The sequence below is a fragment of the Alexandromys fortis genome, unplaced genomic scaffold, assembly GCF_014885135.2.
Source record: "Alexandromys fortis isolate MF-2015 unplaced genomic scaffold, M_Fortis_MF-2015_v1.1 scaffold_258, whole genome shotgun sequence".
Taxonomy (NCBI): Eukaryota; Metazoa; Chordata; class Mammalia; order Rodentia; family Cricetidae; genus Alexandromys; species Alexandromys fortis.
Genome location: NW_026068132.1, coordinates 924,948 through 952,916, shown reverse-complemented (window position 1 = coordinate 952,916; position 27,969 = coordinate 924,948). Strand labels below are relative to the sequence as shown.

The window sequence follows — 27,969 nt, the reverse complement described above, 5'->3', positions numbered from 1 at the left end:
TCATATCCATCTTAGCATGTCAGGTGTACTCTACGTCCCCACGATAGCAAAGTCACCTAAGAGCACATTCCATACACTGGTGTCCTTACCCACAAGTGATACATGACTACTGTTGAAAACTATGCTTCTGACAAAGAATTAATCCCCAGAAAAAAAATGAAAACACTTTGTGGCAAAATAAGCAATCTTATTGAAGAATGGACCACAGTGGCTGGGTGCTGTTGGCACGTGCCTTTAATCTCAGGAGTCAAGAGGCAGAGGCGGGTGGATCTCTGGGAGTCTGAGCCCTGCCTGGTCTATAGAGTGAGTTCTAGGACAGTCAGGGCAACACAGAAAACCCTGTCTTGAAAAACTAAAGCCACAAACAAACAAAAAGAATGGGCCAAAGCATGCACAGGTCCCAGCCAGCAAGGCAGGCCCCAGCATTGAGAGGGAACAGTAGACACAAGCTCCCTTCCCTAACCAAGACGCGAGCGCCAATTGATGGCCATTTGCAAAGGAAACAATTGCTTTTCTCCCAGTGTCATCTCACTTAAGTGTTGGGACACAAACCACATTCAAGGGAGGCCCATTGCCCAGATGCAGATGGCCAACACAAAACAAACGGTGGCATTTTTGTGGACTTTTGTCATATGTTGCTATTTAAAAAAAATCTTATGGTTTCCAATTTTGTAGGTTTCCTGTGTGTGTGTGTGTGTGTGTTTCTTGTGTTTTGTCTATGTTTTTTGTTTTTCTAGTTTGTTTATTTTTCTTATCTTTCTGTTTCCTGAAGAGAAAGAAGGCATGAAGTTGGAAGTGTGTGAAGGTAGGGAGGATGTGGGAGGAATGAAGGAGAGCAAAGTGTGATCAGAATATATTATATGAAAAAGTTATCTTCAATTGAAAAATTAAGTTAAATTTTTTTTTAAAAAAAAAAAAAAGTGGACCGAATAAACCTTCATAGACATGTCTCAAGCTAGTCGTTGGGAAAATGCTCATCCAGCCTTTGAGACGATGACATCTGAGTCTAGTTAGGAAGACTACGTCGAAAGACAAAGATAAATGCCAACAAGGAGGCAGGGAAGCACTACTGGCGGGAATGTACAGAAGCATACAACTATGGAGAACTGTATGGTAGTTCTGTAAGAAAAACTAAAACATGAGTACTTCCCACACCACCTAGTAATTCCACGGCTGAGCATAGAGCCAAAGAGAACAAAATCAGTACTCTAAAGATTGTCTGTACGCCCAGCCTATTTCAGAACTGTCCCGAAGAGCTCGGGTGTGTGAATCAACCTGGGGACCCACTGATGGGTGAGTGGAGGAAGAATATCATCACACACACTGTTTAGCTATGAACTGTGAACTCCTGCCGTATGCAATCCCGTGAACAGAAAACTAAAAGACATTGTGTTGGCTGAAAGAAGCCAGACAAACAGAAACAAATCCGGAAGCATCCAAACAGATTTATTCCAAATAAGAACGTTAAACACCTGCCTTCCTTCACCATCGTTAAGTATGCATTCCCTACATGACCCGGACCCCAAGCACACACTAAGGGCTCTTCACCTACATCCCACCGAGCCCTCTGTTTTCTGCTTGAGGACCTCAGCTCCGTCTCTAAGTCACACTGCGTCTTCACACTCTAGGGGAGAAGCCAGCTACTATGATGTTCTCCCCGGTGATGTAGCTGGCATCTGAGGAGCATAGGAAAGATACGATCCCGGCGCAGTCTTCTGGCTCCCCTAACCTGAAGGAAAGAAGAGATAAGGTCACAGGAAACACTGAGCTCTGATCGGGACTTCCACAGTCTGGGATGGGCACCTAGCATTCGCCAGGCTCAGTCAGAGGTGATGGCTGTTGGACTCATATCTGCCCTCCTGCCCCCAACCTAGGACTCCCAAAAGGGGAAGCAGCTGGCAAAGTGGAAGAAAAATAGCCACGAGGTCTTTTTCACCTTGAAATATAATTTTCCCTAAAACAAAACATAGAACACCAAAGCCCGGAGCCCTACCTACCGCTGTAATCCATAGAGTTTATTCAGGTGAGGCACCACGTCCATTATTGCTTTCTCCTAGGAAGAGATTTCAAAGCCAGTGTGAGGCAGAGGACTGCTGATACAATGGCGTGAGAAGAGCGTCATGGCTGACCCACACCTCTGTGGGAGTCTGAGATGAACACTAGTCTGCTCAGAGAAGACGGGGAGCGTCACTCGTCTGAAGAAGAGTAAAGGGTTGCTGCCCAAACTCTGACCCTAGGAGGGGGCTCTGGCTGCATGTCCAGGCTCTGTGGGCCTCCATTCAGATGGAAGGTTGAAAAGGGACCCGAAAGCATATGGAGAAAGGGTGGGGGGATTGAGAGCAGAAGGCATTTACCACTTTCTCCCCTAGGCCAAAGTCAGTCCTGATAATTCCTGGCGTTAAGCAGTTCACACGGATGCCTTTTGGAGCCAGCTCCACAGCCAGGGACTTGCAGAGTCCCAACAGGGCTATCTTACTGGTGTTGTAGGCGCCCAGTTTCTGAGAAGCAAAGAAGGGGGCAGCGAATCAATATGGTAGCAAGGGATCTTCCTGGAACACAGAGTATGAAGGTGTGCGGACTGTGGGCCTGAACAGATGCTCCCTTAGTTCCTCACCACCCCCACCCCCACACCCACGGGAGTTTTCAAGGAGTCAGGTCCTTCTCTGGGCCACCCAGTTGCTGTCATGCTATCCAAGCTTGACACAGGAAACACTACACTTTGGAAGTCAGTTAGGAATCTGGAATTAGGAAATAGAGGGCCCTGTCTTGTCAGGAAACATCACTTAGAGGCAAATGGCAAATTTTGCCCCTTAAGGACAAAATGAGATAATATCTGATCTGAAGCATTCACGGTGCCACGCTTTGGGGTACATATTGAACAACTTCTTCTTCTTCTTCTTCTTCTTCTTCTTCTTCTTCTTCTTCTTCTTCTTCTTCTTCTTCTTCTTCTTCTTCTTCTTCTTCTTCTTCTTCTTTTTCTACTTCTTCTTCTCCTCCTTCTCCTCCTCCTCCTCCTCCTCCTCCTCCTCCTCCTCCACTTTCTTCTTTTTAAATCTAGAATCACCAGTCAGTTCCCCCACTTCCCACTGCAAGGCCTGACAAGAGTCAAGGCAGCTGGCCCTCAGCAGGTGGGCCAGAAGCTGCCATACTCACCGGCACTGGCATATAAGATACTAAGGAGGACACCAGAACAACAGAGCTTCCCCTTAAGGAGAAAGGGACACGAAGTGAAATTAGAGACTCATTCAATTAAAAGTGACAGAAAACTGTGTTTTCACACAAAAAGGAAACAGCTCAGAGTTCACGGTGAAAACGCATGGCCCCCATCACCACCGCTCATGCACTCACCCCCTCTTCTCCATGTGGGGCAGCAACTGGCTTAGCAACAGAGCTGGAGACTTCACATTGACATCCAGGATCTGAAATCCCAAACAACACAAAGGTTGGGCTGAGAGATGAACACCATTGTCTGCGGCCTATGGTCCGGGCACCAGAACAGAACAAAACTCCGTAAGTATGGTGGGTAGCTGAGACGCTGAGTCCTTTTACTGTGTGTGAGGGTGTCTTAGTCAGGGTTTTATTGCTGTGAAGAAACACCGTGACCAAAAAACAAGTTGGGGAGGAAACCGCTCACTTGACTTACATTTCCACATTACTGTGCATCATTGAAAGAAGTCGGGACAGGAACCCAAGCAGGGCAGGAACCTAGAGGCAGGAGCTGATGCAGAGGCCATGGAGAAGTGCTGCACCCCATGGGTAGCTCATCCTGTTTCCTTATGGAACCCAGGACCACCAGCCCAGGAGGGATTGCATCGCCCACAATGGGCTGGACCCTGACCCATCAATAACTGATTAAGAAAACGCCTTACAGCTGGATCTTATGGAGGTGTTTCCTCAAATAGGGCTCTTCACCCTCTGACAACTCTAGTTTGTATGTCAGACTGACATAGACCAGCCAGCACAGAGGGTCAGAGTTTGTCAGGGGCGGACATACTTCTGAGGCCCCAAGTTCCCCAGGCCTCAGAGAATTACCACACTCAGCTCCCAGACAACCTCCACTACAATCTTCCAGGGGAAAGGCCAGGAAGCATGGGGAAGAAAAGGAGAAGAACTTGGTTGTCAATGACTGACTGGAAGGAGGAACATGGGTAAGAGAAATCTGTACTCAGCACCTAATCTACCTCATGAAGGGTTTAGAATGGGGGCTGGTGATGCTCGTCATGTATGTGCTGTTGTGGATACGATTTTGGTTGGGTTAGGTTGAGTTAAGCATTTATGCAATGTTGGGCATCAAATCTGGGTCATCTTTTAAAAAAAGAAAAAAGAAAAGAGCTGGAAAGTCTGAATGTGGTGGATGGGTGAGGTAGAGGAACTGCAAGGTAGATCAAGGAGGCCGTGGAACTTGAGAACCAGAGGGAGAAGTGGGGCACAATCTACCAAGAGAAAATGTAGGGGTGGCCAAAAAAAGAAGAGCCACAGAAAGGAGTGGTACACTCAGATCACAGGCCCATTCCCTGCTCCCAGGGACAGGAGGGGGCTCAGATCTGACTAGTCATAGGCGGGCTCATCAGGAAAACAGGGATGGGGGTCTGCAGAGGCAAGGGGAGCTTCCTGACTTCCCAATGGCTTCCAACTGAGATGGCAGAACTAGGGAAGAACCCCATCTGTCGCTTTCTGTGGCTCTTTGGAACAGCTAGACTGAAGGTTCACCGAAGTTCCAATGAATCCAGATTGTGTCAGTTTCATAAACCTGAGTCAGAGGGCTCTGCCATAGCCAGACCCCCAAAATAATGTTTCTGGCATCTCAGGACTTAGTAGCAGTGACCCACACAAGGAGAAGAAACACAGAAGCTACAGAAACCTGGCAGAGACTGGGCATGGACCATGCCCATTGAACTGAATTATGCAAAGTCCAGCTCAGAGAAGCCCCATCTCCATCCATCAGTACCAGTGTAGACACAGCTGTGTGGGAACCCGGGCATGTGCACATGCGTTTGTGCAATCGTGAGTACACACACACACACACACACACACACACACACACACACCATGTAGGGTATGGAAGGTATCTCTCACCTTGTCCCAGATCTGTTCACTGGCTCTCAGGGTGCTTCCCACAACAGGATTGACTCCTGCCATACACACCAGGAAGTCAACACCCCCGGAGTGTTCCAGGGCCTGCAACACAAAGGGGAGGGCATATAGGTGAAGGCACGGAGTCAAGAGTGGTAATGGCCCAGAGAAATCTGAAACATTCCCCATGGGTTCATATTCTGGCTGGGTTTTTTTTTCCCCAGCTATTACACTGTTTGGGGAGGGGATAGATCTTTAGGAGGCAGAGCCAAGCTGGCAGAAGGTCACTGAGGGCATAGATCAAATATACCTACGTGAGAAGTAGAGAAAGACAAGATCTCCTGAATAAACTGGGAGCATGGGGACCTTGGGAGAAGGTGGGGATGCAAGCTGGTACAACCCCTTTCTGGCGATTTCTCAGACAATTAGGAAACAACCTTCCTCAAGACCCAGTAATACCACTTTTGGGTATATATCCAAAGAATGCTCAATCGTGCCACAAGGACATGTGCTCAACTATGTTCATAGCAGCATTGTTTGTCATAGCCAGAACCTGGAAACAATCTAAATGCCCCTCAATCGAAGAATGGATAAGGAAAATGTGGTACATTTACACAGTGGAATACTACACAGCAGAGAAAAATAACAACAGCTTGAATTTTGCAGGAAAATGTATGGAGCTAGAAAACATTGTTTTGAGTGAGGTAACCCAGACCCAGAAAGACAATTATCACATGTACTCACTCAGAGGTAGTTTTTAAACATAAAGCAAAGAAAGCCAGCCTACAAACCACAGTCCCAGAGAACTTAGACAACAATGAGGACACTAAGAGAGACTTACATAGATCTAATCTACATGGATAGTACAAAAAAAAAATCTCCTGAGTAAATTGAGAGCATGGGGACCTTGAGGGAGGATTGAAGAGGGGAAGGGAGAGGCAGGGAGGGGAGCAGAGAAAAATGTAGAGCTCAATATAAATCAATAAAATTTAAAAAAAAGAAGGAAGCAAATAGCATTTAAAAAATAAAAATAAAAAGAAGGTCACTGGGAACAGTCCTTTGCAGGCTATACTTGGCCTGCCCACAGTACAGACCACACTTTCTGCTTCCCTGTCTACAGAGATGGGAACAGACTTGACCACATACTTCCACACCCCTGCCTTCCCCAGCATGATGGACTGAAGCCACAAACCAAAAGAAACCTTTATTTATTTAAGTTGTTTCTGCCAAGTATTGTGACCGCAGTGACTTACTGGCCATCCTGGGTCTGTGCCAGGTTAGAGCCAGATCCTGACAGAGACTGAATAAAACGGCAATTCTTGCCTCCTTGGATGCATCTAGTTTCTGCCCTGTAAGACCTGTGATTGGCTCCTGGGCCCCACCCTTCCAACCCCACCCTTCCAAACCTCTGCTCCTAGGGGACCTGCTTTCAGCTCTTCCATTTCTAGTTGGTTCTTTCTCTGCCTTTTTCTCTGGCCTGGATCAATCCTCCTTTGTCCTCAACACCTGTCCAGTCCCTGTTCCTTCAGATCCCACCTCACCACTCACTTCTTCCAGGGGGATCACCACAGGACCTGAGCCTAAAGCTTTTGTTTCAGAGGTTAGCCTAATGGGCTATCAATACAGTACATGTTGGGTCAGGGCTTCACAGCTCAGACTTTATTGTGGAGACAGAGCACTTGGGGCTGCAGCAACTCCGGCCCCTTTGAGGTTCTAGGCAAGCTCCTCGGTCACGCCCAAACACTAGTCATCTCCCGATTAGCACGAGCAGAGCGGCTGTTTCCTTCCAGGCAGGAAATTGGACTACCCTGAGAATGTGGGATTAGCCTCATTTACAGCCCTGGAGACCCCAGCAAATCGGACTACCCTGAGAATGTGGGATTGGCCTCATTTACAGCTCTGGAGACCCCAGCTTCCTCGTGCCAGGGTTAGATCAGTGTCTTTCCGTCTATCCCAGCCCATGGCTCCTTACTGTGGCCACAAGGTGCTGGCGGTCCTCAGCCTTCCCCACGTGGCACACAGTGCCCGTCACACTCAGCCCCTCCTCCTTCAGTGTGGCCACTGCGCGGTCCACATTCTGCTGCTTCCGGCTGCTGATGACCACGTGGGCCCCATCCTGGGCCAGACGCCGGGCGATGGCAAAGCCAATCCTGTGGGCAGAAGAGGAGATGGTGGTGATGGTTTCGGCCCTCTCCGTCTTGTTCCCAGGCGGACTCCAATGACTACGTCAGTTGTTTCCCTGACATTGCCCAAGAGTGGCTTCAAAATCTTCAATAGCAGACATTTTGAGTACCTGCTACATGCCAGGCCTTCACAGTCATCTTATTTCATTATCACAGCTTTATTATGATAATTATATTATACAGATGAAGATGTTCTCATATTTTATTAAAGGAGCTTTGAAAAGAAAAGGCTACACCGTCAGAAGAGATGTGGCCTTGGTGGTATCAGGACTAATTAAGGAGACTCTTCCTAACTAGTCAGCCCTGTTACTCTCCTCCCCGGCCTCAGGGCTCTGGCAGGGATTGTATGCTTCCTAAATTAATGCCTTCCCTCTGGTCTGCAATTTTAAAATGTTTCTGCTGGAGGACGTGCTATCCTCTAGGTCTCCTAACACTGAGGAGGTCTGGACTCTTGACAGGTACTGGTTAAGCGGCTCCAATCATGGAAAAGAAAGAGGCACGTGCCCGTGTCTTGTTGAAACTTTCTGGGCCGTTGAGAATTTTTAAGTGTATTTTATGAGTTATGAATATTGAGAATTGGGAGCATACAAAAGATTTAAGACATCACTGGGATCTGGATACTCTAGTTCTTTTGTTTTCCCCAGAAATTCTAAACCGTTCTAAATGTATTGGTGATGTTAAGACCATAAAAGATCAAGAGGATGGCGGTCTCCCCTCCTTCTGATGATGGTAAGGACTCATTATAAATGCATATTGTTACAGGAGCCAGAAGACAGATGGAACTGGGGGATATGGGAGGCCTTGCAAGGGTACATAGAGCACTATGAGCTGGTGGCCAGACATCAGCCTGCACATGCCTGGTACTATATGCAGGATGAGTCTAAGGCACAGTAGATGCCAGGCTTCTTTCTGTTAGCAGAATACTCAAAAACCACTGGCCAGGTAGATATGGAAGACAAGGAAGCAGATGTGCTGTTCTAGTGGTCACTGTTTAGTACGGATTGTCAGATGGTCAGAGGCAACATTCAGACTCTGCCCTGATTGTCTTAGAGCAGCTGGTTCTGTAACTATGAATCTTCTGGAGCTCAGAAACCTGGTATTTTAGGGAGAGATGTTGAGACCCAGAGTTAAACACCAGAGCTGTGTGATGGAGGTGGGGGGGGAGACCACAGGGATCTATGAGATGAGTGTATCCACGGGTACCATGGCAACATCTCCTGGTAACAAGCCAGCCAGGGACTTCCATCACTCACCCTTTTGTAGAGCCAGTGACGACAGCCACTTTATTAGCCAGGGTACATTTCTCATCTGCTCTTTTCTGGAACATTCTTGCTGAGAGAGGGGCTGAGGCACACTGAGAGCCCCTAAAGACCCGTGGGACAGACCTGAGAATGGCAGCCATTGGAGAGAGACCTGCAACGACAATCATAATTATGGAACACATGAGGACTTGCACTCTCTCGGGTCCTCCACGAAGTCTCTGACAGGTGTCCCACCAGCCTCCAAACTTTCCAGACAATATAGAACCCTGTTGTAGCCTAATCTTTTTGTACACTGTGAAGCCATGTCTCTGCCTAAGGTGCCTTCTGCTTGGTTTAATCAGGAGCTGAATAACTAGGCATGAGAGAGTAAGCAGGGTTTCCAGAGAGAGAAAGAAACTCCAGAAGAATCTGAAGCTCGTGGGATTAAGCCAATGAGACAAGGAAGGAGTCAGATATACAGTATAGGAGGTAATGAGCCATGTGCCAGAACGTATATTAATATACATGGATTTATTTACGTTATAAGAGCTAGCTGGGAATCAGCCTTAGCTATAGGTCAAGCATTCATAATTAATAAGAAGTTTCCATGTCATTATTTGGGAACTGTCAGTCGTAAGGAAGACCAACTACAGAGCCCTTGTGTCCTTCCTCTAACCTAGGCTCTTTTCAGGCTTCCCATAGGGAGCCACCAGCACAGTGTGTAACCAGGCATGGTGCTGGGCCCTGAGAGATCCTTGCCTGACCTACTTCCAACCCTCCAGTAAGAAATGTCACTGACATTATGTTCCTTAGAATCACCTTTGCACTTCTTACACACACCCTTTATGTCAACTTTTCATTTCCTTTGGAGGGTTGAACCCAGGGCTAATATATGTTAAGCATGCTCTCTGGCAGCTTAAGTCCTTAAGTCCCTTAAGTCCTTAGGCATTGAACTTATTTCTTCTCAGCATCTTCAGTTTCCAGCCATCCCCTCACCTATTACAATCTTCTCTTCCCTCAGGTTCCTTCTCAAAGCAACAGCAATACTCCATTTGTCGGAGCAAGTAAACTTATCAGCGCACCTGACAAGCCAGGTGTTTCCCTCAACACAAGACTCCCAGCTAACTCTGTGTGAAGCCTAGCTATCCACTCTTTTTCTGTTCTGGACACTGTCACCAGGCCTCTTTCCTCACCTCCTTCTGACCCAAGGTCACACCTCCCAGACTTGTCTGCCCAAAAAGTCCATGTCATCTTGTCATTGTTTTTTATTTTATTTTTTTATTTTTAGTTTTGTTTTTCAAGACAGGGTTTCTCTGTAGCTTTAGAGCCTGTTCTGGAACTAGCTCTTGTAGGCCAGGCTGGCCTCCAACTCACCGAGATCCACCTGCCTCTGCCTCCCGAGTGCTGGGATTAAAGGCGTGCGCCACCACCGCCTTGTCATTTTAACCGATTCAGTAATCCTTCACCTCTGAAACCATCTCCCAACACGACTTTCTTCTCCAACCCCGCCACTCCATGCTTAATCATCATTGTCAGTTTGATTGACTTGAGAGTGCCTTTGGCATTTGGGGGCTCACCTTTGGATATCTGTGAAGATGTCTCCAGAGAGGATCACTAGGAGGGAGGTGCCCTGAAGGAGATCCCAGACTGAAGAAATAGAAGAAAAGGAGTCAGATGAGTGCCAGTGTTTGTCTGTCTGCATTCCCGCGCACTGACTAGTTGTCTCGTAGACCCTGCCAGCCCTCGCTGCCATGGTGACCTGTACCCCTTCTTAAACTATGAGCTGGAATAAACCCTTACTCCAGTGATGGGATTTTGCCAGAGCATGGAGAAAAGTGAGGAATGTATTCCCTTTCCACCTCATCAGAAGAAACACCCGTTCTCTAGACTGGCTACCCTCAGAAGCATACTTCAAGGCAAACAGTTGTTCAGGAGGTGGTCTTGGGAATCAAGGTTAAAACTGGAGTGGAATAGACAAGATAACAGAGGAAATGACCTAAGAGAGGTCCCTGATCCTGTACCCATAGTAGACCTCTGCTCTGCTCTGCTCTGCTCTGCTCTGCTCTGCTCTGCTCTGCTCTGCTCTGCTCTGCTCTGCTCTGCTCTGCTCTGCGTTCAACTCTGCTGAGGCACCCTGAGCCACCGATTCAAATGCCGGAGGGAATCCAGGGAAACTGGCGGCTTAGATTGGGCAACATTGGCAGTACCTTCAGGACTTTAAAGACTGAACACTGAGAGTTGCCTTCCAGGAAACTCCTGAGTCCTGTACAAACCAGGAGGGGCCCCTTTCAGGGTCTGTTTCCAGCGCCTGGCAGTCAGTGGCCAGAGTCCAGCTGAAGCAGTAAAGGCTTGCAGGTTCTTGACATACACAGCAACAAAAACAAGTTCCGTCCCCTCAAGAAATTTGTAATAAATTAATATAAAAATTATAATAACTAAAGATTAATGCCCAGGGCTGGAAAAGAAAGAAAGGACCCTTAGGGAAAGTGAGGTGGAACTTGGGGCTAGATCAGCCTATGTTCCAGTCACAGAGTGACCTGGGTCCTGAGAGATGACTGACTGTAGCGAAAACAGCCTAGATTTAGGGGAAATGATGTGGGACACCGTGGAATTAGAGGAAGTTCCTAAACCAGGCTGTGCTGGTGCACACACTTAAACCCAGTACTCGGGAGGCAGAGTCAAATGGATCTCTGTGAGTTCAAGGCCAGGCTGATCTACACAGGGAAATACTGTCTAGACACTCCCCGACGTGCCCCCCAAAAGAAAGTGCCTGAAGATTTACATTAAAATTGATGTTTGAATGTAAATAAATGATGGTATAAATGTCCCTAATGTCCCTCTGGGCCTTGGCAACTGAAAATATCACTCTCCATGTGTCTTGTCTTCATTGTGATTTAATTCTTACCCTGCTTCTGACTGGTCTTCCAATCTTTGAATACTTACTAAGGACACGCACAAGCAATGACTCAGTGCGGAAAGCTAACCTGACCTTTCTTGAGAACAGGTCCTAAGTCTTCAGAACGACACAAGGTCACATCTGTTCTCAACATAAAGGCTTTCAGCCACCAAGCACCTTTTATAAAAATGCTCAAGTTTCAAAGCAAATTTAATCTCGTTTATCTCAAGGAAAGGAATGCCATCTTACAAATCACGTCAACACTTTGCCCTTCGGGGCCTTTGGGTGTCACCAGACTTGGAGATGAAACTGTCAAAGAGAAGATCGTGTTGAAATAATGTTGGAGGCGCAGATGCGGATACAATCTGACTGGCTTCCTTCGGGGTGGGTAGTTACACCAGAGTGTGGTGGAGATGCATACACACGGAGAGAAGGACACATGAAGACAGTGAAAAGGTGACATCTGCAAGCCTTGGAGAGATGGCAGGAGAAGCCAAGCCTGCCAGCACTTTGCTTGTGGGATTACAGGTTTCTGTGCTTTGAGTCACGTGGTCATGGTAAATTAATGTAAGAAAGAACAAAAAAAACTCAATGATTTTCTGTTATACCTTATATCCCTCAACTCTCTTTTTACTAGAAAAGGCACACTAAGAGCTTATGACTTTCTGGATAAAAAACAGCCAATAGAAAAACAAACAAAACAAAACATCAGAGTTCAGGAATTTAGTTCAATGGTAGAGGTCTTGGCAGCAAATGCAAGGTCCTGGGTTCTCTCACCAGCACAGGGGGGAGTGGGGGAGGTTGGTAGGGGTGGGGAAAGGTAGGTGGAGGGAGAGGGGGAGGGTAGGTGAGGGGAGAAAGAAATGAATCCACAAGCCTCAGATGCACAAATGTCTGGGTCACAAAGGTGTTGATAAAGCCAAGAAACCAATGGGGCTTCCACAGCACAGTAATAGCATCTGAAAGGCAACAAGGGATCATTCAAAAACAAACCAACCGACTAAACAAACAAACAAACAAAAACCTGCCGTGTTTGTAGTTTTATACTCTGTCCCCGGACCTGCCAAGATTTTGCACATAGCAAATTATGTGTGCCCATTTTCGGTCCAGAAAGTGTCACCATTGCTATATCTGCCCCTCCCAAAGACAATGATGAAAGGGAACATCTATCTGGCTTGCAGCTTTGACATGTGGCTCACATTTCTAGTCCCAGCCAAGCCTGATGAATGTCTACACAGAAAAAGATAGAGGTGAAGGTGCTGCTCAGAGACAGTGACAGGCGCTTGTCTAACAAGCACAGACCCTGGGTTCATTACTCAGCCCTGGAGGAGGAGGGGAGGGAGAGGCAAAGAAGAGACAGAAAAAAAAGTGGAGGGGACACAAGGACAGGAGAGGAGAGGGGAGAGGAGGGGATGGGATGAGAAGGGATAAGAGGAGAGGAGAAGGGAAGGGAAGGGAGGGGAGGGGACGAGAGGAGAACAAAGGAGGGGAAAGGGAAGGAGGAGAAAAGAGGGGAGAAAGGGGGAGGGAAGAGGAGGGAAGGGGAAAAGAGAAGGGGAGGGGAGTGAAAGGGGAAGGGAAGAAAGCCTAAATAAATGGTGATATTTTCAATGTGACCAATTAAATCAATTCTTCAATCTTCTTCTTTGCCACAGATCACTAGATAAAAAATACAAAAAAAAAAAAAGGAAAGAAAATTCAGATGAACAGATGGCTCAACAGTTAAGAGCAATGGCTGCTCTTCCAGAGGACCCAAGTTCAATTCCCAGCACCTACAAGGCAGCTCACAAATGTCTGTAGCTCCAGTTCTAGAGGATCCAACACCCCTGCACAGACACAGGCAAAACACCAATGCACATAAAACAAATCCTTTTTAAAAATTCAAAACATGGTAAAAAAAAAAGAAAGAAAGAAAGAAAGAAAGAAAGAAAGAAAGAAAGAAAGAAAGAAAGAAAGCTCATAAAAATCCCAGGGAGGGCTTAAGAGATGGCTCAGCTCTTAAGAGCCCTTGACTGTTCTCCCAGCGGTGGGAGCTGCTATAGTGGTGGAAGCTGCTACAGGGGTGAGGAGGGAGCTGCTGCAGTGGTGGGAGCTACTGCAGGTGTGAGGTGAGAGACCTGAGTTGGGTCCCTGGCAACCACATTGGCCAGGGCCTGATGCCTCTTCTGGCCTCCAAGGGCACCTGGGCTCATTCAGGCACATGAACATACAAATAATTTTTAATCTTTTGACGAACTATGAGAAAAAATTAAAGACAAATAGGGTTACCTCAGAAGAAAAGCTCACAGCCTCAAATACCTTCAATGGATGCAGTGGTGAGGTGGGAGCTGCTGCAGGGGTGAGTGGGAGCTGCTGCAGGGGTGAGGTGGGAACTGCTGCAGGGGTGAGGTGGGAGCTGCTGCAGGGGTGAGGTGGGAACTGCTGCAGGGGTGAGGTGGGACCGGCTGTAGGTACACTCTGGGACGGTGGATATAATAAGTAGGAGTGTCCTGGACTATTGTCAAAATAGGACTTTTGGGGGAAAATCAAGCAAAACCCACTGTTAAGAAATGAACGCCTGGTTACTTCTTGGAGACATTGTAGTCGGAGGCTGCTTGTTCCTTCCCGGCTGCCCTGCTTGTTCCTTCCCGGCTGCCCAGACTCGAAATAACCACACAGAAACTGCATTAATTAAATCACTGGTTGGCCAAACAAAACACTTAAGTGTATGGCTCGCTAGCTTTTACATCTAGAGTTAACCCATTTCCATTATTTTATATTTTACCACGGGGCTTGTGACCTACTGTCAAGGTTCCAGCTGGCAGCTCTGTCTTTCCCCTCTGGTGGCTACACAGTATCTCTTTGACTCTGCCTTTTTTCTCCCAGCATTCATTTTAGTTTTCCCCACCTAGCTCTATTCTGCCCTATCACAGGCCAACCCAGCTTCTTTATTCATTAGCCAATAAAAGCAGCACATATACAAAAGGATTTTCAACACTATTTCCTCTTTTCTTTTAAATAAAAAGCAAGGCTTTAACTTTAACGTAGTAAAATTACATACAACAAAACAGGTATCAAGCAAGAATTATAGCTACAATATTTTATCTATTTTATCTTTTATCATAACTAAGGAAAACTATAATTATAACTATCTATTCTTCAGTTCCATCAAAGAATCCAGAAGGATATATTACCTAAGTTAACATTGTAAGCAACTTCCAAAACTCTAGAATTGACAAAGACAACTCGCTGCCTGGGCAGTCACCCAAAGTTCTTCTGTAATGTTGCAGGCATCCAATCTTTATAGCCCATAGTATCTGGCAGACTTTTCCATGAAGCAGGAAACCTAAAGATCTGTTCTGCCTTGTAATGGCAAAGTCCATCAGTTGCTTTCTTCTGTGTCCTGCAGAATGTCTGACAGACTCTTTCATGAAGCAGGAACCCTGAAGGACCATCTCACCTTTAGGTAAGTTCATCAGTCATTTCTCTGTGGGTCCTGAATGTCCAGTTCACACAGCATACCATCAAGCAGTCCAAGCAAGAGCAGTTTCTTGCCCAAATGGCTAGCAAATTCCATAAGAAGCCTCTTTGATGCCCATCATCCTCTTGAAATAGATTGGTGCTTCCAGGAGCCGATGTGTCTTAATGTCATGAAAAGTCTTAGGCTCTTAAAACATTTTAAATGCCATATTCTGAAGGTCTCTGAAAGATTAGAAGAATGCCTATCTAATTGAAATATATCTCTATATATCTAGAAAACCTAACTAACATGGCTACAAACTTGACTATTATAAATGACTACCTATTAACCTGTATTTCTTAATTATAAATTACATTTTAAATGAGCTTCACAAACACAATATCTTAATCAAAAGCAGAAATATACATATAACAAAATTGACCTTAAATTTGTATCAATAAACCAAGATCCATACCAATGCAAATCTCTATAACAAGACATGGCTGATCCTAGGTCTGGAAACAGGAAAAATATAAAATAAACTTGGGCTGCCTCATAGTGCCACAATATTAATGACCACTGAAAAAAATATAAATAAAAGCAAACAAATCAATAAGTCAAAGAAACACATCTTTAAAAACCATAGCAGCGGCGATGTGGTGAAGGGCACATGGGACCAGCAGAAAGAGCTGCAAGACGGTCAAAGCCAGAGGCCTGAGTAACAGGGAAGCGTGCTGGCTTTTAACTAAGAAACACGCAAGTGCATGTGTTCTTGACTCAATTAGTAACAATGAGACTTTTTTAAAAAAAGTAAAATGGCATGGTGGTGCACACCTATAATCCAGCACTTAGGAAGATATTGAGCTCAGGGCTGCCCCCCTCTGTATAGCAAGTTCAAGGCCAGCCTTCACTACGTGAGACCCTGTCTCAGTAGTTGGGTGGATGGACAGAATGACAGAGAAGAGACAAGTCTTCACAAAGAATGCTCTATGCAGTCGCTTTTTCCTGTAAGTAAAGTGGGCTGGGCTTAGAGGCCTATCTAAAGGGCATGCAGAACAAAAACAATAAAATATCTATGCCGTGGAGAAACGTAGCCAATACTTCCAAGTGGTTACCACATAAGTAATGCAGACGTTGTGTACCCCCGACATGTCCAATCCAACACTCTCCCTACATCTGAAGACATCAAGCAAATTCTAACTGAGGGGTATTCTTTAACACCAAAACTCGTCCAAGGCGCCAACAGCACAGGTGAGAAGCATCAGCTTAAGAGAACGTCTCAGAGAGGAGGAAATATGTCAGGAGCCATTTCCCCCCAATCATTACAGGAACCATCACCCTGGGGAGTCTGCAGAGAACCTCACACCCATAGTTATGTTCTATTGACAAAACCTGCCCCTCACCCAATTAACTGCTAATCTTAGCGGAACCCGCCTCACATTCCAGCTATCCAGGGAACCAGGTGTGGCAACTTGTGACTTCCTGGCCTACGTGACCCGGAACCACGCGGCGAGATCCAGTGCCCTGCCCCCCATTCCTTACCATATATAAACTGTAACCCGTCCCTAATAAACGGAGGCTTTGACAAATCTGCTTGGCCTCCTTCTTCTGTCTTAGCTCACTCCCTTCCAGGTAGCGCCCCTCCGAGACCCTGGAATAACTGATTGCAGGGTGGGTTACAAGCCCCTAGACTGAGTAACCCACCCAACGCAATCGACAGAAATATGGAGACACAAGGATTAAACACAGTGTGGCATCGCAGACTGAGTCCTAGACATGGTGACTGAGTCTTAGACACAGTGAGGACAATAGCAGGGAAAAGTCCGTAAAATGGGAACAAAATTCATAGTTGGCTGCAGCACCCATGTCAACTCCTAGCGTTAATGTTTTGTATGAGATCCTGCAGTGGGCGGCGAGGTGGGATGCGGACAGAAGTCTTTGCCTTACCTTAGCCATCTTTCCATAAATCTACTACCGTTCCAAAATAAACAGAGCTGCTTTTTTTTTTCCTGCAAACTTTCAGAGGCAATTTCTTGAACATTGAACAAAGAATTTGGCAATGATTATTAAAACTAGAAAGTCAGGTCTGTCACTAAACTTTTACCATTTTAAATTAATTGTGTAGAAGAGCCATCTGGCCTCTCCTGCTAGTAATGGTTCAGGGGGGGGGGGGATGTCCAAAGAAAATGACCCCATAAGCCGAAGTATTTCAGCAAGTCAAAGGGCTTCACTCTGCAGAAGAGTGCTTAGGAAAGACCCGCGCGTCCCTGACAGTTCGGCACCAGGCCCCACAGGCTTACTGCTGATACAGAAGGTGCAGGAAGCAAAGAACAGCTTCCAAAACCAAGGCGCAGCCATAAGCACACATTGATTTCAAGAAGTGCTGGCTCTGGAGGGATTTGATTTTCTGCTGAGAGGCTTCTCTAAAATTCTTTTTAATGGAGTTCGGTCTTACTTAACCCTTTACACTTCCTACCCTTGTTTGTAAGTTGGAATGTTATTAAATTTTTTGACATAATATGCTACCCTTTCCTAGTGGAGCCCAAGGCAGCTTGTGAGACAGCAGGATTCCCAGGAATATCCATGAGACTCTTTCAGGCCCATGTGGAGCCCTCCTGCATGCTACCCTAGTCCTGTGGTGTCCCCTGGTGCGAGAAAGGAGCAAGGTTCAGCCCTGCGGAGGCAGCCGCTCAGTCCAGTGGTGTCTCTAGAGTAGCTACTGCAGCAAAGAACTGATATTTGATCTTTCACGTCCAGTTACAAATGAAACGAGATTGTCCATTCCTCCAGCAAAAATGAGTGTAGGCCTTAAGATGGTCTCTCTCCATGGCCTCACACTTCCGGTGGTGCCCAGTTACTGACCAACGGATCCCCTTAAAGTCAACTCTCACCCTTCTTCCGCACAGGACCCCTGCCAGGAAGAGATTCCTGTGTTTTGGAAGCCTCTCATCTCCCTGAACTCCACATCTCTCCGTTTCCTGGGAGGACTCCTGGAAGGATACGGCACACCTACCTAGGACCAGTGGAGGCAGGCTCTTGGATTCCTGGAGAGCTGTCCGGGGCTGTGGCAGTCACAAGGCAATACTGGCCATAAGCAACCTTTTATATTAAGCTCGGCCCCATCCTCTCTTGTTTCTCAGTCACTGCCCTTAAGCTCAGCCTGCTCGATTTCAACCACACTCCCAAAACCTTTGGATGACTCGTGACACACATCAGCAAAGTGTTGTCTTCTCAAAGTTACTGACAGTATCTCTGAGGAACCCCCTCAGACGCGCCCCACTTACCACCCCAGCTGGGTTCCTAGTAACCAAAGACCCTGAGGAAGATTGCTTTGTTCCAAGAAATGACTAGAGATAATAAAAATGACTAGAAATTATAGTAAGAGAGAGGTCCTAGAGAAGTGAGTTAGGTCATATGTCGGTGAACATCTGGTAAATAGATAAATATAGCCGGTAGTGGTGGCGCACGCCGGTAGGATTTGCTGAAGGAGGCAGAGGCAGGAGGATCACGAGTTCGAGGCCAGCCTGGGCTACACGTAAATAGATAAATATATAATGAATATATTTATGCATAAATATTTATTTTTGTATATATAAATGCATATCACAAATAAAAGGGAAGATGGGCCCGGGCGGTGGTGGCGCACGCCTTTAATCCCAGCACTTGGGAGGCAGAGGCAGGCGGATCTCTGTGAGTTCGAGACCAGCCTGGTCTACAAGAGCTAGTTCCAGGACAGGCTCCAAAACCACAGAGAAACCCTGTCTCGAAAAAGCAAAAAAAAAGGGAAGATGGGTATCCAAGGGCCTCCTGTGGCAAGACTGAATGAAGCTGTCACAGAATGAATTCCTGGAGATCTGTGGTCAACGGGAAGTATTTCATCAGATTTTTATCAGATTCACCTCATTCTAGAATTTTTTTTTTTTATCAAATTCACTCCATTCTAACCCACCATCTTGACTCCTCTGGAGGAATGTTTGTCCTAGAGCCCTAGATGTCTCTCTAGTGCTCTCTCCCTCCTCCTGACATCTGTAAGCTTTGCAGCTTCCCTAAGACCCCAGGCACTGTTGTGCAACATTTAGGTGTTTAAGAAACATGTATAACTTGAAAGGCTGTCACTTCACAGTAGGGTTTCACGAGTTTCAAACATGTGTTTATCTCTTCTTTGAAAGCGGTGTCATCCCTGCATATACATATGCCAAGTCTCTCATGAAACATTTCAGATATGCAGAACAGAGCTGGGTGGTGAAGCTGCCACTCACATTTGAAAGAGCTGACATTTTTTCCTATTTTCTCCAACTTCTATTTAAAAAACAAAAAGCATTAGAGCTTGAACTGAAGCTCTTTTGCACCTCTTCCAGACCCCATCACCTTCTCCCTTGCTTCCGGAGAGGCTCCATCATCCCAAAGTTACCTGCATCCTTTGTCCATATTTTTACATCCCTACTCTGCATGCACTAATCCAGAGAAGTACAGAGCATTTCTTTGGCTTTATACTTTACCATGTGGTATTATCACACTAAACACACGAAACTTCCTAGTTCTCTGCATCCTTATGACTTAGGTATTGAACTGGGATGCAGAGGTTCTCTAGTTCGTTCATAAATATTGCATGGACATAAAATTAGCTTATCCTTCTTCCTGTTGGTGGGTAATTACATTGTTTGAATTTTGATCAACTGTTTTAAAAAGAATGTCACCACAATCATCCTGTGAACTGTGAACTTCTGCTTGCACTGGACATGAGCTTCTCCCCAGAGATCACATCTGGAAGGAGCTGGTTGAACCCAAGGACACATGGGTCACCAACTTAGTTTTCCAAAGCTTGCGTGAGCGCTGCTGTTCCTCCCCATCATTCTGAGTGCTCACTTCGCTTTTTATCACTCTGGTAGACGTGAAGAAGAATCATCTTTTATTTGACACTTGCCCAGGTTACTAGTGAAGTTGATCTTTATGTGTCTAAGGACCATCTGGGCTTCCTCTCCTATGAATTGTCTGGTCATTCTGTCATTGGGTTGATTGACTGTCTCCTTTTTGGCCTTAAGGGTTCTCGCATACTGTGTACACTCTTTTGTTGGTAGGGTTTTCTTTGGCTCATTTCACCTACTTCTTGCCACCCACCCCTACCCCCACTCCCATTGCTGTCAACCCATGAAGAGGTTAGCACCTGGTTCATTGCCTCTTCCTAGTGCAGTCATTGTTTTAAATTTTAGGGACCTCAGCTCTGTCTTAGTTAGGGTTTCTTTTCCTGAGGCCAAACACCATGGGCAAAGCTACTTGGGGGAGGAAAAGGTTATTTGGCTTACATTTATTATCACGGTTCATCATCAAAGGAAGTCAGGACAGGAACTCAAACAGGGCAGGAATCTGGAGCTGATGCAGAGGCCATGGAAGGGTGCTACTTACTGGATTGCTCTTCATGGCTTACTCAGCTGACTTTCTTATAGAACCCAGGACCACTAGCACATCAGTTTTAAACTGGGAGCAAATAACAAAGATACACGAGAAATCCTTAAGTATCCGGAAATGAATCAGCACAGTGCTGAGAGGTCAGGCACCAGAGAGGTTTTTGTTACTTGAGAAGATATCAATGTTGTGTAGGATTCGGAGAGGCTGGATGACTCTCTCTCTTTTCCAAAACATATTTCATGAGAGATGGTGACCCTTTTTTCTTTTTTTTTTTCTGTAAAACCATGTTGCTTTCTTGCATTTGAGAGAAGAACTGAACTATTGATTAGGTCTCTAATGCTATGTATTCTCTCTTCCTTTTTAAGATTTTATTATGCATACTCAGTCCACACACACACACACACACACACACACACTGTACAGCAGTCTCACTGTGTAACGCAGTCTGGCCTCCAGTCACGGTCCTCCTGCCTCAGCCTCCCTGATGCCAGAGCTCCCCTCTATCTTTTTCCTCAAGTCTTGAGACCCAACCAGTATCTGTTCTCCTAGCCCCATGGCTGCCCTCACACAGCCTCTCTCAGGCGGCTGCTCTCATGGGTAGCTTTAGGAAGGTGGGGGAGGAGGAGAAGGCCCCTCACTGGAGGTGTAGGGTCGGTGGTACTTCTTTCTGCAGGATGATGAGAGGAGCCTTGAAGTGTCTTTATGAGCGCAGGAGACTGGCAACATCAGCAATAAGGACCCTGAAAAGCAATCGCTCCATTCTTGTCCTTAGAAGCCAAAAATGTCCTTGATTCTGTCCTGTCCCAGGACCAGGAATGCCAGAAGGCAGCTCAGCTTCCGGTCCCCCTGCCCTCAAACTGTATATGAGAGTGTGGCCAAACTCCAGTTCCTTCTGGCGATTGTTTTGGAACTGAAGCCCTGGATTTTCATGATGAAAATGAATTCTCTCTACTCCTTAACTTTAGTCCATCTCATAAATGGTTTTAGAGTCTCAAATCTTTCTCTTTTTAAATCATTTATTTTACAACCTGACCACCGTTTCCCCTCCTACTTCTTCTCCAAGCCTCCCCTACCTGCCCTCTAACCCCTCCCCCCACCTACTCCTCTTCCATTTCTATTCAGAGGAGAGCAGGCCTCCTACAGATGGTGACCAAACTCGGCACATCAGGCTGAAGGCTAGAGGAGCCGACCCAGTATGAGGAGGATGGTCCCAAAAGCACTAAAAGAGTCAGAGACAACCCTGCTTCCACTGCCAGGAGTCCAACAAGAAGATCAATGTACACAACTGTAACATACATGTAGAGAGCCTAGGGCATAGGTCATCTCTGTATAGGCTCCCTGGTTGTGGGTTCAGCCTCTATAAGCCCTGGTGAGTTGATTCCATGGGTCTTCTTGTGGTGTCTTTGTCCCCGCTGGCTCCTACAATTCTTCCTCCCCCTCTTCCATAGGAGTCCCCAAGCTTCACCTAATGTTTAGCTGAGGGTCTCTGCATCTGCTTCCACCAGTTTCACCACTGAACATATCCCACGTGAAGCCTCTCTGATGACGACTGGGCTAGACACCCATCTATAGGTCCAGCACAACATCATAAGGCTAGGTCTCTGGACCACCCAGCCTCCGGGTCCTGGCCCTCCAGCCGGTGGAAGGAGTGGGCTCCCTCTCGTGGCGTGGGTCTCAAGCTGGATTAGTCCCACAATTTCTGTGCCACCATTACCTCAGCACCTCTCATAGGAAGGAGAAATTGTAAACTGAAGGTTATGTGACAGGGTTGGTGAGCCACTGGAAGTCTTGACTCAGCTCTTAGGGAGGATGATATTCAGTAGCTGGACAGGAACAGGAGACCATTTGGCATAGATTCCTCCCTTGTGTTGGGCTTTGAACCCCACTCCCACCCATTCCCCTGGTAAGATAAGGAAAGCAAACATCAGCTTTCCCACTCCCTAATCCTCCCGATCAAAAGAACAGAATGTTTCAGGCCTTGGGTGAGCTCAGCCCCAAAGATTAGAGTGTATGCACACTCTGTTCTCCTCTCTTAAGAGTCAGCCTAGTGAGACTGTCAATCACCTGGCCATGGGGTTCATCCCACACCCAGGAAAGCTGACTCACCTGAAGACACAGTAAGGAGATGAGAGACATATTGATCCCCTTAATAAGATAATTGTGGGGGCCACCCATGATAATCTAAATCTGGACAGGTCACCCAAAGGAAGTTCTTTACTTCTTCCAACCATTATCACCTGGGACTCTGGCCATGGATGAATTTAAATGGAGGCTGGAGTCTCAGTTGTTTACCCTGAGCCCAGGAAGCCTATGAAGCCCATACCAGGCTGCAGAAGGAACCACAAGCTGGGATCACCTGACCCCCACCCAAGAACAGACCATTCAAAGGAAATTCCTGGCATTCCAAGCATTGTAGATAGAAACACCTGCTAGCACACAATCACCAGGAAACCTAGATGAATGTCAGCCAATCAGGGGTCTTAAAACCTCAGAAGCCCCTCACCCCTACCTTTACTACTATAAAAACCCTATTCTAATTGAGCTTGGGGCTCCGGTTATTCCAATATGTCGGACATGCGGAGAGACCAAGTTTGCAAACTTGATTAAAATAAAGGCTCTTTGCTTTTACATACAGGACTCTTGGTTTCCTTGTTGGCTTGTGGGGATTGCAGATTTGGGCATAACAATAATGTATTTACTCTTCCCAGAGTCCCTCCTCCCAACAGAGCCTCCACCATGCCACCTGCTCTATTGTTTGGGTTTATGGCTGGTTTTCCACTGTGAACTGCTGGCTCGCCTCCATTTCTGAACCAGCCTGCTTCCATGGGCCCTAACTCAAAATAGATGCCTTTCCTTTCCCTTCTCTTCCTTTTCCTTCTCTTCCTTTTCCTTCTCCTGGCAGCCACTGAAACTTACAGTTTCCCTGCCTTATGTTTGTTTGCCTGCTCGCTCTCAGGTTTCAAACTCTCTTACAGGTGTCCTTGAGCTTCCTTTGGGTCTTTTTAAAAATTCTTTTATTACTGAGACTAAGAACACAAAAGATGGAACCTGATTGCCCAAGCAACACTTCCCACTAAAGCTCATCCCTTAACCTAATCTGCTGTTGAGAGGTATCAGCCAGAGAAGACTGTCCAGACCCAGGGTTCAGCCAATAGAAAGTATTAGCATGCCAGTGACAACACTGGGTGCTGGGGGTGGCAGGGTAGCCCCGAGCCTTTCTCAGGGCAAGCTTGTAAGCACAAAAGTCATATTTGTTCAGTGGAAAGTTCCATTCCAAGGCCCCTCCCCTGAGAGTTGCCACAGCCCAGACTCCACCTTGGAAAAAGCCCACCAAACGGTGTCCCCTTACCCAGAAAGAGTCAAGATCACTCCCACAGGCTATTTAATTTGCCCCCCTCCCCACCGCCTCTTCCCCCACCCCGTTGCCTCAGATTGAACATGTAGTCTTTCCAGTTCTTCTTCCCCCCTCTTTGTGTTCTCCCGGGGACCACCCGTGAGTGCTGGCAACCATTAAACCTGGGCATTCTCTAATTCAGGTTGATTTGGTCTAATTTGGATTATTGCATTGGCGGAGAGGCTTGTTGGGCCGAAAAAACTTTACAACTGGAGATCCCACCAAGGGGGCTGTTTTTCCCCAGTGGCCCGGGACTATGTGTTCTGACTAAAAGGGGCAAGGCAGTCCTCACCCTCATGGGCCTCCTTGGGACAGGAGCCATCCCTCCAAGGAATTCCAACATCCCTCTGTTTTTGACTCAAGAGTCTTATCACAGTGGACACATTGGATGAGCTTTTAGGCACAAAAAACATGTACTGGGTTGGCACACTTCAGTTAGCAAGAACAGTGAGCCAGAAGCAGAACTGCAGAAGCCAAAAAGCACGGTTAGTACATTAGAGATTTTCCCAGAACTATGGACTTTGATGGATTAGGTCTTTGTTTTTCGTTTGTCTGGGTTTTATAGCCTGAATAGAAATTCCATCATGGAGTCTGCTGTGCTGAGGTCTGGGGCCCTGTTGCGTTATGATGTAGAACTCATTGAACACATCCCACCAACTGTATTTGCACATTCTCTTTTTCCTCGGCTACTGGTTTGTCTATTCTCCTAGCAGTCTGTAAGCACCATACTTCGCAGACAGACGTGAAGGCATAAGTCACGAACAATGCCACACCAGCTTGGAGTTATGATTAATAGGGTGGTATTCATTTAAAGGGGAAAAAACTTACAGATCACCTTAGCAGACAACAGCCCTCTGCGCAACCAGGAAGGGAGTCTAGTCACCGGTGGAGCAGGAAGTGAAGACAGCGAGCGGAGGAAGTAGCCGTTTTTTTTAAGGGAGAGAGACCACGCCCCAATGGGCTGGTATCTCAGCAGCTATTGGTTGGAGGGGCAGAAGGACCTCCCGCAACACCTCCCCCTTTTGTTTAAGTAAGAGAGTTCTAAACCTACTACGAAATTATATACAATAAGTACAAATATCCTATTCTAACTAGCTTAGGTCTTGTATAATAAATAACTTGGCCAAGTCGTGAGAGAAAAGTAACTACATTTATATAGTCTTCAACCCCATCAAAGATCTGAGAAGGGAAATAATGTTACCTGGGTAATTAGGAAGTTCAGTAAAACAACTTCCAAAACATGCAACAAATCACAGAGACAACTAGCTACCTGGGCAATCACCCAAAGTCATGTTTGCAGCGTTGAAGCAACCAACTTTGGCTAAGGCCTAACATAACTGACATACCATTTTCAAAGGCAAGCAACTTTTCAAAACTATCTTACCCTGTCTTGGCAGGATATGACAGTCCTGTTTTATTTATTGATGCACGCTCTGTATCTCTGTCAGTTGTTGAGGTATGGGCATTTCTTTGCCCCAAGGCCAGTTCTGCCAAAAAGAAAGGCTCCAGGTGGAGTGTCTTTGGTGCTCAACATTCTCTCGGGAATAGAGCGGTGTTGCCAGGAGCAATTGTGTCTCACTACCACAAAACTCTGAGTTAGATTAAAGGCCATTTTCTACAGCTCTTTGAAGAGGTTGAAGATTATCTATCTATACTGAGTATAATCTCTATATATCTAAAGAACCTGATTAGTCTAATTATAAATGACAAACTTAGATGACTATTAATCTATATAATTCTCAATATCTATCTAACTTAAAGACTAAGACAATAAACGACTGTGAAACAAATGAGGACAATGACCTCCAAATATAAACAATGTACAAATATACATTGCAATATGGTAAATATATATCAATACACAAACAATATATAAGTATCTTAATCAGAGGTAGAAATGTACACTGCAATATGGTAAATATATACAATATATATATCAATACAATATATGTCAATACATAAAAAATGTTTTAAACAGAGGTAGAAACATGCATGCATACAATAGTCAATATAATTTAACTTTGTATCAATATACAAGAATCGATACCAATATATTTGTCTAAAAACAGTAACTCACAATTATAAATCTATTATCCCATCATCCCCCTTTTTTTTTTTTCAAAATGATCCCTGAGCTTATAAAATTCCTCCCCCAACCTCCCAACCCCTAAATGATGTCCCTAAACCCAGGGGCAAACTTTACTGGGAGAGGGGACGTCGTCCTCTAGAATTACTTCCAGCTGTCATGGGGGCGACGTTCTTTCTGGGGGATCCTGTGAAAGTAAAATGATGGTTAAATTTCAAGATCAATGTCTTTTAAAATTGCAAATAGTCTCTGAGTATTTTGTGGAGGTCTGGCCAGAATGTTGTACAAGATGTGCACCATTTCAGCTAACCAAGTTGGGATCGTCTTGTGCAGCTGGTACCCAAAACAGGTCTTGTAGTAGCGCTATCAGTATCATGACGTCATATCAACCAGGTAGAGTTGTTGTTGTGGGGCCCCATCTTCTTCCTGGAAACTTCAAATGTCACTTCAGGAAAGACTCATTGTTTATTGTGAAAAACTTAAACATTAATCATATAGACATATATATATATATATATATTCAATGAAAGGCATGATAGATATATTCAATGAAAAGTATGATAGATATGAAGAAAAGCAAAGATGTTTTCTAAACTCATATTTCTTTCTGTCCCATATCATGGCTCTTGACATGAGACAGAAACTCCAGAAACTCTGGGTTTTTCTCTTACTAACAGGCTTGGAATTGGAGAGGGACTGAGCCAGAGTCCAACTTCAAAACCAGCTCTATAAATTTAGAAATATGGTTTAATATATTTTACTTACACAACCCATTCAGTTTTCTTGATATTTCCTATTGGGCAGGTATTTTTCCATCTGTCAGTATCCAAACATCCACGGTCCCTTGAATTTTTCAAAGATGAGTGTTTTCCTGTGGAGATAAGAACAGAACCCTGCCCCCATTCTATATGTTTTTCTTACCACCTGTATGAATATCATCATTGTGGATGAGTTGTCATTTCTCCTTTCCAAGAGGTTTCTCCTCCTCAAATCGAAACTTTATTAATTTTGATGGTATCCACAATTTTTCTTCTCCTGTGGAAACAAGAGCAAAACCCCTTCCCCAACGTAGCACATCTCCTGGCTTCCATTGAGAGGTCAGCACATCTTTGAAATAAATCGGTTGATTTAGTTCAGCAGACTTTTCCATTATCCAATGTCTTTCTGCTGCTGTCGTTCCTTTCTCATTAGCGTTAAGAAAATTCAAGGTTAATAAAGCATTATGTAATCTATTTCTGGGGGTATTTTCGGTCCCTTTCTGTTTGTTCAGCATATCCTTTATAGTACAATTTGATCTTTCTATAACTGCCTGACCTGTAGGATTATTTGGTAAACCTGTAATGTGTTTTATATTATAATAATCAAAAAAGCATTTCATTTTCTTAGATACATATGCTGGACCATTATCTGTCTTTATTTGTGCAGGTATACCCATGATGGCCATAATGTCCAATAAATGTGTGTGTCACAAGCCATTTCCCCCCTAAAAGTCATTACAGGAACCATCACCCTGGGGAGTCTGCAGAGAACCTCACACCCATAATTATGTTCTATTGAGAACCTGCCCCACACCCAATTAAGCTGTTGATGGAGAGCTATCTGTTAGCGGAACAAACCTCACATTCCAGCTATCCAGGGAACCAGGTGTGGCAACTTGTGACTTCTTGGCCTACTTCCTGGCCTACGTGACCTGGAACACACAGCAAGAGTCCAGTTTCCCTACCCTTCAGGGGCTATATAAGCAGCAACCACGATCCTAATTAACGGAGGCTTTGACATATCTGCTTGGCCTCCTTCTTCTGTCCTAGCTCATTCCCTTCCAGGTAGCGCCCCTCCGAGACCCTGAAATAACTGATTGCAGGGTAGGTTACAAACCCCTAGACTGAGTAACCCACCCAACGCAATAGACATGTGTGATTACTGAATCAGGCTTTTCTGAGCTCAGGGCAGTAGCCCATTGAAAACCTGAATACGTGTCTATGGTGTGGTGTACATATTTTAATTTACCAAATTCCATAAAGTGGAACACATCCATCTGCCAGATTTCGTTTCTCTTAGTACCCTTTGGGTTACTCCCTGCAGGCAACGGTGTTTGATTATAGAAAGAACAAGTAGGACATCTCTTTATAATGTCCTTAGCTTGTTGCCAAGTAATGGAAAATTCTTTCTTTAGGCCTTTACTATTGACATGATGCTTCTTATGAAATTCTGAGGCCTGCAACACACTTCCAATCAATAATTGATCAATCTC

The 27,969-nt window shown here is 45.6% G+C and overlaps 1 protein-coding gene and 1 long non-coding RNA gene across 3 annotated transcripts in view; both read right to left on the bottom strand.

Moving 5' to 3' along the window:
* Window positions 1-27,969, bottom strand: part of LOC126490862 (uncharacterized) — a 234,084-nt gene that overhangs the window by 189,410 nt on the left and 16,705 nt on the right. The window lies entirely within an intron of this gene.
* Window positions 1,479-24,523, bottom strand: LOC126490860 (dehydrogenase/reductase SDR family member 2, mitochondrial-like). Of its 2 annotated transcripts, XM_050126077.1 has the most exons (10): window positions 24,461-24,523; window positions 10,075-10,144; window positions 8,510-8,669; window positions 7,046-7,223; window positions 5,077-5,178; window positions 3,349-3,419; window positions 3,154-3,205; window positions 2,355-2,498; window positions 1,998-2,053; window positions 1,479-1,729 (listed from the first exon to the last, which is right to left on the bottom strand). In XM_050126077.1, the coding sequence occupies exons 3-10, from the start codon at window positions 8,656-8,658 to the stop codon at window positions 1,618-1,620; spliced, it is 864 nt and encodes a 287-aa protein (XP_049982034.1). In that variant the 5' UTR covers window positions 8,659-8,669; window positions 10,075-10,144; window positions 24,461-24,523; the 3' UTR covers window positions 1,479-1,617. The 2 variants fall into 2 exon arrangements, with proteins under 2 accessions (XP_049982034.1, XP_049982033.1); XM_050126076.1 differs by lacking the exon at window positions 24,461-24,523 and having other exon boundaries at window positions 10,075-10,427.